This window comes from Juglans microcarpa x Juglans regia, chromosome 6D, assembly GCF_004785595.1.
Source record: "Juglans microcarpa x Juglans regia isolate MS1-56 chromosome 6D, Jm3101_v1.0, whole genome shotgun sequence".
NCBI lineage: Eukaryota > Viridiplantae > Streptophyta > Magnoliopsida > Fagales > Juglandaceae > Juglans > Juglans microcarpa x Juglans regia.
In genome coordinates this window covers 19,232,849-19,246,861 of record NC_054604.1, presented here as the reverse complement: position 1 = coordinate 19,246,861, position 14,013 = coordinate 19,232,849, and the positions used below count along the sequence as shown (strand labels likewise).

Genomic DNA, 14,013 nt, shown 5'->3' with positions numbered 1-14,013 from the left:
ATGCCAACGGCTGTACGTCATCCTCTTGTGGAGAATCGCAACGAGATGGTGTAGCATCCATAATTTGCTATGAAAATAATCTAAAACAATTAACAAATAGCCGTCATTTAATATGTTTTGAAAATCATCTACATATTAGAAACACATTGAAAATGAAAAATATGTGTATCTAGTCGTATTTGTGATTTTAAAATTAAATAAAACACAAAAACTGAACATCCGCTTGAGCCACACTTGAGCAAACAATTTGTTGAGCCATACTCGAGCGAATGTTCAAGCGAACAATCTGTGTGATGTTTGCTCCAACAACACTCGAGCGAAGGTTCGAGCGAACAATATGTATGATGTTCGCTCAAGCCACACTCAAGAGGATTGGTTCAACGGACATTGCTTGAAGGGCACCATTCGGTTTTTCCCAAAACAAATCCCACAAACCTCGTGACTAAAACCCAAAAAATAGAAATCCCCCCATTCAAACAATAAATCAACTACAAAAATGTCAAAAACCACTAATGCCAAAGAGATTGCTTGGGAGGAGATCGACAACTACAAGGTAAGTATTTCCGCACACCTGGGTTGGCTGAGGAGCAATAGGCTTGTGAGGTTCTTCTTGAGAGTCTTGAGGTCGCACTCGCCGTCCCATATATGTGCCTTTCGGAGAACCTTGAAGAAAGACAGGCACTTGTCGATGGATCTTGATACGAATTTGTTGAGAGCCACCACTTGCCCGGCCAGTCTTTGCACCTCATTTATGCTTCAAGGAGGGGCCATGTTGAGAATGACCTCCACCTTTTTGGGGTTGACTTCGATTCCACGTTCTAACACCATGAATCATAGAAACTTCCCTCATTCGACACCAAAGGTGCACTTCGCCGGGTTCAACTTCATATGGTATTGCCTCAGTATTGCAAAAAGCTTCCTTTAGATCGTCCAAGTGTTGTTTCGGAGTCCCACTCTTAACCAACAGGTCATCATCGTAGACCTGACTTTTGAACATACGATTGACCAACTGCTGGTAGGTGGCTCTCGCGTTCTTCAACCCAAAAGGCATTGCCGTGTAACAATACAGGCCCCGGTTGGTGATGAACAAGATCTTCTCCTCGTCCTCCGAGTTCATGCGAATCTGGTTATACCCAGAGTAGGCGTCCATGAAATTAAGCATGGCCCACTGTGGAGTTGACAATCAGATCGATGTGAGGAGGTGGGAAGCTGTCTTTCAGGCAGGCTTTATTGAGGTCAGTGAAGCCGATGCACATTCTCCATTTGTCGCTCGACTTTTTCACCAGTACCACGTTGGGAAACCACTCTAGATAATGGGCTTCCCAGATGAATCTTGCAGCTAGCAGGCGGTCCACTTCCTCAGCTATGGTTACACTCTTTTCTGTGCTAATCTTCGGTGTTTCTGCCTCACCCCTTTGGCCTTTGGGTCCACACTAAGTGATATGAACCCGCAGGAATGGAATCCCTTGAAAACTCACCCAAGAAAGTCAAAATCAAGTCAATTGATGGAGAATCTAGATCCGTTGAGAACTTATTTCAAGAACCTATATTATATTAAAATCTAAACCCGTTGAAGAACCGTCTCAAGAACCTAGATTACAAGGAGGAAGGCCACAAAGGTTGTGATTTACTTTTGATAAATTCAAAAGTTCAATCAAGAACAAGAGGAGTAAACTCAACTCATAATAAAAATTCAATATTGTCTAAAACTTAAAATGAGGCTACAAATAGTATTTAAACCAAAACCTAATTAAAACTCTAAGCCAAAACAAGGCTCTTTTTACCTAAAATGCCCCTGGATGAATAGTGTCGCCGCTACAGTAACACATCTACAGTAACGCTACAGTAACTTCTTGAAACCCTAGTTCCTAAAAGGTAACTTTCTAAATAAGCCTTTGGCCAAAATACAAGGCCTTCCTAAAAATCCTAGTTCATAAAAAATAAGACATATGTGAGCCAAGTATCCTCAAGCTCACTTATTCTAAACTAATAAAATAAATCTTTTAACAAATTAAAAGCCTTCAATAATAATAAGCTCAAACAATAACTCCAAGTCATGTTTTCCACAGCTTGTATCAAGTGGATCAAAATTGGTTCTCCTTCTTTCAAACTCATCTTGAGTGTTGAGCTCTTTTTAGCTTCATCCCAAGTGGATTGCACCAATCCTTGTATTGCTTCCTTGATCTTCTTGACTCTTGATCTTGTGATTGGTCCATTTGGAACTTGCAAATGATTTTTAAGATTAGACCCACTTTGGTTCTCATCACTAAGGCTGTGCTGTATGACTTAAGGGGCTATTTTGGGCATGTCCTCGTGGCTCCAAGCAAATACATCATGGTGTTTGGCTAGGAGTTGCTGCATGGCATTCCGCACCTCAAGCGTTATCTCGCTACCAATCCTTGCAATGATTTTTGGTCGATTCAAATTTAAGGGAATGAACTCCAACGGCTCGTTTGGTTTCACCTTTTTGAGTCTCTGCTTGTCTCAGATTTCACCTTCTGCTGGGATACAGGCGAGTGGTGGTGATAAGGTGCAGTCATCCATCGTAGGGCATATTGCGCTCACCCCGCCACTAGGAGGTACCCCTCCCTAGGTATGTTCCCGCCTCTCTTCCGAGGCACCTCCTCCTCCAATCTTGGGAGCTTTGCTTCCTTGTTGGTGAGCATCCATGTTCGTCAGCACTATTGTTTTTTGAAGACCCGATCCGTCTGGAACGGGTTGTCACAAGCTTATGAAGTACACGTAAGATCTACAAGGATCCCACATACGATGCTACTGTTAATGTCATGTTTCATACGCTTTTGGGTAGGTTCCAGCAATTCAAGTTTTCAAAATTAGGCCTGCAAAAACGAAGAAGAAAGATATTGGGAGAGGGCAGCCTTAGGACCGGGGAGTCTTCGATGCCAAAGTCAGTAGAATATTTTTGGAAGTTTGCAAATAATGAGAGAGTATAGAGATTAGAGAACTTTTTCGTACCTGAAAATTGCTATTTATACCCAGAATCTGGGGGGGACAGATCATGCCTACCCCTGTAGAGCCCACATCCTTTTTATTGTTCCTTTTGTTAGAGTCTTTTAAATATGGTGTGCCTCTATGACGGTGCCATTAATGTGATTGTCATGGTGCTTAGATAATGGTGTCATTAATGCGGCGTGGTTCTTCGATTTGCTTTACTTTGCTAGTGTCTTCAGTGGTCCGTCGATGTTCCCATGTCAAAAGATCAAAGGTTCTCTGTTTTTCTCGTTTTGCCCTGTACGAGTCCCCATGAGCGAGGTGCGGTCGAGCGGCGTCAGACCTGTCCATCCCATTAGTCACCATTGTTTACTTTTCCTTGCAGACGAGTTGCTTCGTGGACAAGTTTGGACCATGAGGCCGGGTATAAAGAATTACAGAGAATATTGATTCATCAAAATTAAAGAAAACTTCCTTACAAGTAGTAGATGGTGCAAATGATTCTTAGGCCTGGTTCGGTTTTACAAAACTTTAAAACCGTCTCATCTTATCTCATCTCAACATCTAAATATCATTCAAACACAAATATTTTTCAATTTTAAATTTTCAACTTTTTCATCTAATCATTACCTAATTATTACAATTGTTCCAAATTTCTAAACAAAATACAAAAAATAATTTAACTTTTTCAAATATCAAAATAAAAATAATATTAAAAAATTATATTCTAACTCTCTTTTATCTTTATAATTTTTTTTATTCAACTTTTTATACCTTATTTTTCAAAATTATATTCTAATCATCTTCCAATTCACCCGAAATTGCGGCTAAAGAAAACTTGCTTGCAGCTGGTGCATGATGCAAATGACGTTTTCTCTACGTAGGGGTCACTCCCATCCAATGCTATATTGGAAGTGGCCAGCCGCGGTTGAAAAACAAATTAGAAGACGTCAAACTTAAATTAAATAAATACTACCAAAATTATGTATACCTGGTGATTATGACCTCATCTGATCAAGCTCGCAGCAGTTAATGCTGTGTGTTAAATTGTGTTTAGATATTAAAGTGAGTTGAGTTGAGATAATAAAATATTATTAGAATATTATTTTTTAATATTATTATTATTTTAAGATTTAAAAAAAATTAAATTATTTATTATATTTTGTATTAAGATTTAAAAAAGTTATAATGATAAATTAAGATGAGATGACTTATAATCCTGTCTTAGTTTTCAACTCATTAAGGCCAAGATTTGTAAGGTGCAGCACTACTCCAAGATCATTAAAACGCGGGTGATTGATTATCTTCCAGCTTCGACGCTGCCTGCCAGTGCCTGCCCTGTTTATCAGAAACTGAACTCTCTTTCTCCCTGTCTTTGATTTCTCCCTCTCTCATCTTTCTCTCTCAGCACAGTTCCATCGCAGCTTCTAGCCTTCTACCAATATTGCAAAGAAAGAGGTACATGTATTTGATATTATGATCATCCCCGTATGTATACCATTTTCGGAGCTAGCTAGCTAGGGAGAAGAACTTGTCGATCACCAAAAAAAAAAAAAAAAAGGATCGAAGGCAAAGAAAGAGGGAGGAATAAATGGATGGAGGTAAAGAGCAGCGAAAGATTGCTGGTTTGGTGAGAACTTTGCTGCTAATTTTAGCTGCTACGGCGACATACGAAGCGAGGGAAGCGCTCGGAGGAGAAGCTGTAGCTGTAAGGGCGCCGAGCAAGAACGCGTACGCGACGATGATGTACATGGGGACGCCGAGGGATTACGAGTTCTACGTGGCTGTCCGCGTCCTGCTCAGATCGCTCGCCGCCCTCGACGTCCAGACCGATCGCCTCGTCATTGCCTCGCTCGACGCCCCTCTCCGTTGGGTCCGTGCTCTGTAAGTCAGTCTTGATCTCTTCCATTCTGCTCTGTCATCATCGTCGATTTAAATGGATAAAAACGCCATCATGCTAATTATTAGCTAGGTTAATAGAAATGCGTCGAAAATATGAAAATATATATTACAGTACTACTTGATTTTCAAGATCTTCGAGATCAGTTCTGTGCTGAAATATCCTAAAAATCCTAATATTCTGAAACAGATACGACATATGACTGAACCCAACAAGTTAGATTCCTTGTTGAATTCATGGAAACCATTCATTCATTCTTAGTCCTTTTGATCTCTTCGGTCAACTACTGAAAGCTTACATCATAGTTGCACATCTTTGCCCTTTGCCCCTTCCAAAACAGTAAGGATAAAAAAAAGAAAAGGCAACTAAAGCTAAACTTCCACTTCAATATATATATATATATATATATATACATATATATATAATATACATCTATCTGGCTGGCTGTCAGACGTTAGAACCATTCTGATATTAAATATTATTTACAGATAATTACTCTTGTTTGTGATGATCACATATATATAACTTGTTTTTTTATGCTATATTTTTATGTTGTTTCAATATTATGAATTCGAGAAATTATCTGTACTGGTCTAATTTGAGTACTCAGGTATTTTTAGATATTCTAAAAATATCTCATTATTATTTATTATTATTTTTTATCTACTTTTCACTATTATTTAATATTTTATTATTATTTTATTACTATTTACAGAATATTTGAGAATATCTCACAACCTAAACTATGTAAATTCTATATATTTTCTTAAAAAAAAATATTATAATAAAAAATTATTTTTTAATAATAAATCGTAATTTTTCTTATAAAAAATGCACAAAATTTACTTACCATGAAACAATATCTAGCCAGGGCTAAAAAATAAAAATAAAAATCTAACCCGGGCTTTCTCCATGATCTATATTTTACCTTTGGGATTCTCAATGAAAGGGTGTTGATCCGGTCCGGACCGGACCGGATAACTCAGATATTTTAATGACCAGAAGTATAGTATTCGGTGAAGGCATAGTTAGAAAAAATTGTTTGACTCGTAGTACGGTCGTTGTAGATATCCCCACTTGACTCCAATATTTGATATTAATTTATAGATTTTTTATTTTATTTTATTTTTTGAAAGAAAGACGCGGGATCATGGTCGTTTAACACTTTTTAACTACTTTGATTTTCAAAGTTTTCTTTTCTCTATTATTATCCTAAATATAAATTTAATATTCTTGAAAAGATTAAATAATTCTCTCGATATTATAGATTCAATAATAAAAACCTTTTAAGCCCGGTTTGTAATTTGGATACAAAAAGTATTTTATTTCATCTCATCTCATCATTATAATTTTTTTTAAATTTTCGCGTAAAATATAATAAACAATTCAACTTTTTTAAATCTCAAAATAATAATAATATTAAAAAATAATATTCTAAAAATATTTTATTCAACTTTCATCTCAATTAATCTCATCTCATCCCAACTCACTATCCAAACCACACATAATTCAGGAGAGATCATGAAGTGTGAGCATGCTCGCGAAATGTCAACTACATAATGTAAGCAATTGTTTTCCATATATATATATATATATATATATATATATCTATATCTATTTATCGTATTTTTTTTCATCACCATTTCAATATTTTTTGATGTAGCATTAAATAATAGGTTCATAAGTAAAATATAATAAATAGTCTATAATTATTTAATATCATATCATTAGATGGTGAGAGGATGGTAATAAAAGAGATGATGAGTAATATTATTTTATATAAATATTTTAATGGAAGATATAATCAAGTTGAGAATAGAGTAGAGAGCTAGTACATAAAAGCATATACTGCAAAAAAGTAGAGTCTATTATTAAAAATTATTTTTTCTTGTGAATCTCATATATATATATATATTTTAAGTGATTGTGCGACACTTACGCATTCACGACTGTAACTATCATTTCTCAATCAAATAATATATTTTTAATTCATCATTAATATATCATCAGTGTATTTAAGGTGTTAATAAAAGAAATAATTTTTAAAAACAGATATAGATAAAGTTATGAAGAATTATGTCAACCTTTGGGTCTGTACTCTTTTTTTTTTTTTTTTTTTAAAAACATCACCACTTGATCACATTTCATTAAGAAATTATTAAGCATAGCCCATTACAAGGTTTCTCCATTTCTACTACAGATACTAACTCATTAGGAATTTCTACTATCCAAAATGATTCCTCATCTCTCTCCATAGGTCTCTTTGCCAACATATGTGCTACACTATTACCTTTCCTGAAGATGGATTGTACAGATCAAGATGGCCTATGTGATAGAACCTTTTTAATATCTAGTATTTGTTGATCTATCCACCTATTATAAACATATTTACTGTTCACTACTTTTGCTATTATCTGTGCATCCCCTTCAAATATAACTTCTTACAAATTTAGTTCCGCAACTGTCTCCATTGCCTTTCACGGCGCTAGGGTTTCAGCAACTTCAATTTCCCTCACAAATTTTCTTACAACACAGAATGAAAATAGAATTTCTTTTACATGATTTATGGCTGCCACCCCAATTCCCATATTCTTTTCTTCTATATTTACTGAGGCATCATTAGGTGGCAACCCCTCTATATTTATCCTGCTTATTCTCTTTCCTCTTCTGTGTTCACCTTATTTTTCTTCTGCTTTATGAAACACTTCCATCATCAGTTCAGCTTGTTTCATTACACTTGGACCATCAAACTTTGTGTCAGTACTTGAGAAGCTACATTCTGATCAATAACCTTTGGGGCCCTTGAAAACCTACTTTATGTGTGTGTATATATATATAATTATATATTTATATAGACATAATTCACTTATTTTGGTCAACTGCAGAGAATAAAATAAAATTATACAATATCTCATACCACTAAAATAAACCCATAACTGTTAATCCTATAACAACAAAACTTTGGTTTGAATAATTACAAAATTATTATTTTTTTGATAAGTAATAATTACAAAATTATGTAAGTATAAATTGTTACAATGATGAAGGTTAAATGTTTAATCAAAGTAGTATCTAATATTCTTATAATTTTTTAATAAATAGTTGAATTTTTAACAATTAATATTATAGCAATGCTCACATAATGAGTTCAAGTCACGTAGGGAGCGACCTAACTATAAACATGATTAAACTGTTTTAATATTATGTATGGGTATAGTATTAAGTTATTGAATATTAATAAATGAGATGAAGCCGTTAAGAGGAAAAAAACTACTATTGTGTTAGTGTCAATAGAGTGTAGACATCGGATTCAGAAGTGTAAAGAATCACTTTTTTGGATCAATAGTTAGGTCTTAACTTAAATTGAGGATTAATAAGGTGATCATGCACTTCAGTGGTGATCTTGTATTTGAGACTTCGTGTATCTACGATTTTTACTTTAGGCCTAGTTTGGATATTGATAATATCTCAGATATTTTTAGAATATTTTACTATTATTTATTATTTTATTATTATTTTTTACATACTTTTCATTATTATTTACTACTATTTAATATACTATCATTATTATTTTTTTATTATTAATAAAATATCTAAAAATACCTCATTACCTAAACCCAACCTAATGATTCAGTTAATATGAACACTCTGAGCATAAGGGTTGCTAATAGGTAAAAGACAAGTTCATCCAAAAGATAAGAACTACTCTTTTATAGACCAGCAGACTGACACATAAAATATCCAATTCTATCTGCTTAACTTAAAAATATGTTAAAGTGTAATATTATTTATTATCTTAATTTTTATCATCTTTTTATTATCTTATATTTTTTTGTAAATCTATTATCTAATATTGATATAATGGGAGAATGATGAGAAAATTGATAAAAAATATTTTCATATGTTAAAGACCAATGCAACCCAAGGTGGAGGGTAATTCTGTCAATTAGGATCAAACAGTCAGGCCAGGCCAGAGGTCCCACCCAGGGCCCCCGTGAACCGTTACGTTAAATTGTTAAGATTTCCTGAAGCAAACGGAAACGACAGCGTAAGCTCTTCGCTAGTCCGCAGGCAGGCAGGCAGGCATCGCATCCCGCTACGTGGCATTGATGAATCCATTTATAACTGTCAACGTCTCTGATCACTTGAAATAAGTAAACAAGCGGTCGAGATCTCAAGTTGGCCGCCCAACACAGTCATCGTACACGACAATTTATAAAAACGGACAAGAAAAAGAAGAAAAAGGCTCCTAACGTTGTGAACAAACAAAGCCCGTTCTAGTTTTTAATTCCTATATGAAATGAAACAAAAGCTTCACTTGTCCGAATCTCGTCTTGATTATCTGACATTTTTATGGAAGCTAATCGTAAAGGCAAGAGCTATGTTGAGTACCGTTCGTTTTGACTGCTAGTCTGATCCCATTGTCCCAGCCCCACCACCTTAAATGCTCTGTTTTCCCCCACTCTCTCTCTCTCTCTCTCTCCTCTATATATATATATATAATGGATAATATATATTGGAGCGACTGATTAAAGAGCTCCAAGAAAAAGGAAAGGAAGAATGGGCCGGAAAGAGAGGCCGAATGTTGTCGGGTTTTTTAAGTTTCTGCTGCTGCTGCTCTTCGCTGCTCATGAAACAATGGCGGCGGAGGAGAGGGCGTACCGGAATGCGTACGCGACGATGCTGTACATGGGGACGCCGAGGGACTACGAGTTCTACGTGGCCACACGTGTCCTGCTTAGATCGCTGGCCGGGCTCGGTGTGGAGGCCGATCTCATCGTCATTGCCTCCCTCGACGTTCCTCTCCGATGGGTCCGAGTTCTGTGAGTCTTTCTTTATTCTTTAAACCGCTCTCCCATTCTTCTTCTTTCGATCTTTCCTTTCCCCTGAGGTTCTTTTTTTCCCCTTCCATGCTCTCCCTTTTTTTGTCCTGTTTTGTCTGGCGCTAACTTGCGCCATGGACCCCTGTGCTGTTAAGAAGATTAGCTACTCTTAACTAAGAAACTTCACCTAACCAATCCAACCAGTGGCGGTGATCTTGATTTTTATTGGTTGTTCAGAAAATATCTATCTATATATATGTGCATCGTTCCTTTTATAGGATTGTAATAAATTTCCTAGCATTCATGATCTGTCTCTACCCTCACATCCGATTTCCCTATAAATTTTAGAAAGAGAAAGGGTAGCGTTAATACCAAAAATTGCACGGCAGACTGGAAAGGAGAAAAAGTCATTCCGATTTATTTTGGTGATTCGAATTTCGATATGGTATTTTTTGTATTTATCTATAAAATAAATAATAAATTAATAGATAAAATTAAATAAAAAGAGATATAAGAATTTACGTGATTCAACATAAAAATATGTATCTATTGGTTGTTGGGTGTAAAATTTACTATATCAAGTGATATTTTATAATATCTCGTAGTCTCACATATCGCTCAATATAATGTGAGTCTTTTTAGAGAATTGGTAGAGAGTATATGGAGTGAGCCTGTCAGACTAATGGGGAGCTGTTTTTTATATAAAGGTTATTTCTTTAGAGTAATAGAATCCAACTCGACTTGTAATACATTTTTCTTTTAAGAATATAAGTCAACTTTTTTACCGTATCTCTTTCCTGCCTTATATCTTGATTTTATCTCTTTCCTTAATAATAAGTTTTCAAAAGATTTCATTCAGTCAATTTAGTCTCTAACAGTTAGCTACATATACTCTAGTGTGAAGTTCGGGCATTCTTTTTAAAATAAAAGTAGAGGTATTTTTTGACGTGAGTCTCAAATTATTCATCATATTTAAAAGAAGTGTGCGAAACTTAAACATCTTAAAACTATTAGATGTGGTCGAATAACCGTGTGACATTCTAGTAGATACTAATTTTCGGTGGTTTCAACAATAAGTCAAGGAATGAATGTAAGTTACATGTCACACGGCATTCGATTAAACAATCCTGCATTTTAGTTTTGGGGGGCCAACATTAATAAAATTATGAAACAAAAACTTGTCATATCTCTATTTTTTGATAAAGACAAAAAAAAAAAAAAAAACTTTAATATCTTATGTCCCAAAAGTCGGGGGCAGGAAGCCGGTCCCCTTTAGGTTCATCGCCGAACCTCTAGTGTACTCGTCCTTGTTCTCTGAAAAAAACACAAATAAAAGTTTCGGCGTCTTTTCGTTGTTAGAACAGAAATCTTGACTTTATTATAAGGGGAGTGTGGCATTATTATTGTGGGTGTTTCTCGTTATCTTCGTGTGGGTGACAAAAACAGATAGGAAACCGAAACGTTGTTTGCTTTCAAACGTACATCGTTGTTTGTGAGGCTGGTTTCCTCCTCTTTCCTCGCTTTTTAGTTTTTATTTTTTTGAACGGAAAATGCACATGTAATTAGGTATTGCGCGCAATGCCTTTATGGTACAAGCGTCAATTTTGCCTCTGATGGGCAAAGGAGATTTCTTTCATGTTTACAGCTCTCTCTTTGACTTTAATAAAAAGTGGGTGGCCTCACCATATATGATTGATTACATAAGTTTATTACCATCTTTATCGATATATAATTTCATTAATCGACCTCGGATGTTATCCATAATAGAAATGCTCTTTTCAATCAGAGTCAGACCAGCTGATGTGTCATGTTACAAGTTTATTTTCATTCAAGTGGCTAATATCATTTAAAATTGACACATTAAATATGAAATTTACATTTAAATGGATCGAATACATATCTACATGATTTCAGTCAAAACAAATTATTTTCGTTAGATCTGTGTTCTGTAACATGAAAAAGGTTGTTGCAAGATGAAGTGACCGATTGTGTTTCTGTGATCTAGGGAACAGGAAGATGGGGCGAAGGTGTTGAGAGTTAAGAATTTGAATAATCCATACGAGGATCAGTCCAATTTCGACAGGAGATTCAAATTGACATTGAACAAACTCTATGCATGGAGCCTAGTCGACTATGACAGGGTTGTCATGCTCGATGCTGATAATCTCTTCCTTCAAAAGACCGATGAATTATTCCAGTGTGGACAGTTTTGTGCGGTCTTTATCAACCCTTGCATATTTCATACTGGACTCTTTGTCTTGCAAGTAAATCGATCCTAGCTCTCACTTATACTATGGATAAATGAGAAAAAAAAAGGAAGCGTTAATTGAACATTAATATTCTAGTTTTTGTTTTTCTTTTAATTAACTCCAAGCTTTTGTATGAATGGTTCTAATGAGTTTATTATATATGAATCTGCCAATGCAGCCATCAATGGAGGTGTTCAACGACATGAAAAAAGAGTTGGAGAGAGGAAGAGAGAATCCAGATGGTGCAGACCAGGGTTTTATTTGTGGATACTACCCAGATTTGCTTGATCGGCCCATGTTCCATCCACCCTCTAACGGCACCAAGCTTGATGGAACCTTCAGACTTCCCTTGGGCTATCAAATGGATGCTACGTACTACTGTATGTGATATCGAAAGAGAAATTTCTATCCCCTTTTTCCACCCTTTAAATTCTTAATGTTGCACCTGTGATTTTGTGGTTATCTTAATATGCTTTGATCTTTGCTGGCTCCAGATCTTAGACTTCGCTGGAGCGTACCCTGTGGACCCAACAGTGTGATTACATTCCCAGGTGCACCGTGGTTGAAGCCTTGGTACTGGTGGTCGTGGCCCGTACTGCCATTAGGCATTTCATGGCATGAACAACGCCGGCAAACCCTTGGGTATGATTAAAGCACATTTTTATATATCTAGCACTTCTATTTCAGTTTCATCCCTCTATGTTGATATGTCATTGTCTATTATAAAACCTTGAAATTTTTTCCTTAAATAATTGCTAATCCAAGGATCATGTCTAATGTCACATCAATACAATAAGATTGAAGTTGGATGAGAACAATCGTAACAGTAATACATTTTTTCTTTTTTTAAATACAGGTATGTTGCAGAGATACCAGCGATGCTTATCCAGTTTGCAACTTATCTAGGAATTATAGTATTGACTCGTCTAGCACGGCCAAACTTCTCCAAGTTATGCTACCGGCGATCGGAGAATCACATTTCCTTGATACAAGCAGGCCTCAAAGTCATCGCGGTGTGGTCTATTGTTGCCTCTTATATTGTACCCTTCTTCATTATTCCTCGCACTCTTCATCCACTACCTGCATGGACTCTTTATTTGTTCGGATCTTTTGCGCTTTGCTCCATAGCTATAAATGCATTTTTACTACCAATGCTACCGGTTCTGGTCCCGTGGTTTGGGATCTTTGGGTCCCTTCTAGTAATGGCATTTCCTTGGTACTCAGATGGGGTTGTGAGAGCACTAGCTGTCTTTGGCTATGCATTTTGTGCTGCACCTTTCGTGTGGATAGCCATGGTCAAGGTCATGGCAAGCCTTCAGGTCTCACTTGAAAGGGAAGCTTTCTTCCCAAGACTGGGGGAATCTTCGCCACCTCCAGGATTTAACAAGTTATATTGAGCAAGAAGTTTCTCATCTGCATGATCCAATGCCTCAACAAAGGAGTTAGTCTTTTGGCAAATTTAGACAGATACTGGAGTTGCCTGTGGATAGAAATGGCCTGAGAGAGGCTGTGTTTTGCATGGGCTCCTCTGTTTTGGTGGTGCATTCAAGTTACTGTCACGGATTAGGCAGGAAGACTGGAAGAGGAGAGGGGGTGGGGGGATGGAATGTCGGCAATGAATCCATGCATCATTTGTTATAATTGAATTTGTTGTATTTTTTGTCCTGGTCTTTTATGAGCTCTGCCCTTCATTTTCATTTTCCCCTCCTGGCTGAGCAATTTCGGGTATTGTTACCCCAAAAAAAAAAAAAAAAAAGATTGTTTTATCCACACGCTGAATTGTATAGTTCTCTCTCCATCCAAATTAGAGGGAAGTCTTTATGTGCGCCTCCAAAGATTGTGAACTTAACGTAATACAGTACTCCCAAAGGCACTGCAACAGAAGTGCCTAAAACCAATCACGCATTCCGATCAGGAGATTCCTCAAACACAAATCGCGCATCGCCCCCAATCACCAACCCGTTTAACTACCGAATGAAAGATCCAAGTCTGGCCCAAATTTCACAATGTGTGTATGAAGTTGTTTGCAGAATCCAGGCGACAAAAACGTCGAAGAAGCTTCTCGTTTAGTGACTAGAACGATGAATTG

General features: G+C 36.3%; 1 protein-coding gene across 2 annotated transcripts; it reads left to right on the top strand.

Moving 5' to 3' along the window:
• The first annotated feature begins 4,262 nt into the window (after positions 1–4,262).
• Positions 4,263–13,694, top strand: LOC121236103 (putative glucuronosyltransferase PGSIP8). 2 transcript variants are annotated; one of them, XM_041132599.1, is made up of 5 exons: positions 4,263–4,836; positions 11,681–11,939; positions 12,103–12,304; positions 12,419–12,566; positions 12,781–13,694. In XM_041132599.1, exons 1-5 carry the CDS (start codon positions 4,544–4,546, stop codon positions 13,319–13,321), a joined length of 1,443 nt encoding a protein of 480 aa, XP_040988533.1. In that variant the 5' UTR covers positions 4,263–4,543; the 3' UTR covers positions 13,322–13,694. The 2 variants fall into 2 exon arrangements, with proteins under 2 accessions (XP_040988533.1, XP_040988534.1); XM_041132600.1 differs by lacking the exon at positions 4,263–4,836 and adding an exon at positions 9,069–9,675.
• Positions 13,695–14,013: the final 319 nt, after the last annotated feature.

Excerpts from the sequence above, each read along its gene's own strand:
- LOC121236103 (XM_041132599.1), top strand. The coding sequence starts at position 4,544 with ATGGATGGAGGTAAAGAGCAGCGAAAGATTGCTGGTTTGGTGAGAACT. Across the intron at positions 11,940-12,102 it reads CTGGACTCTTTGTCTTGCAA|CCATCAATGGAGGTGTTCAA; the intron begins GTAAATCGATCC and ends CTGCCAATGCAG. Across the intron at positions 12,305-12,418 it reads AATGGATGCTACGTACTACT|ATCTTAGACTTCGCTGGAGC; the intron begins GTATGTGATATC and ends TGCTGGCTCCAG.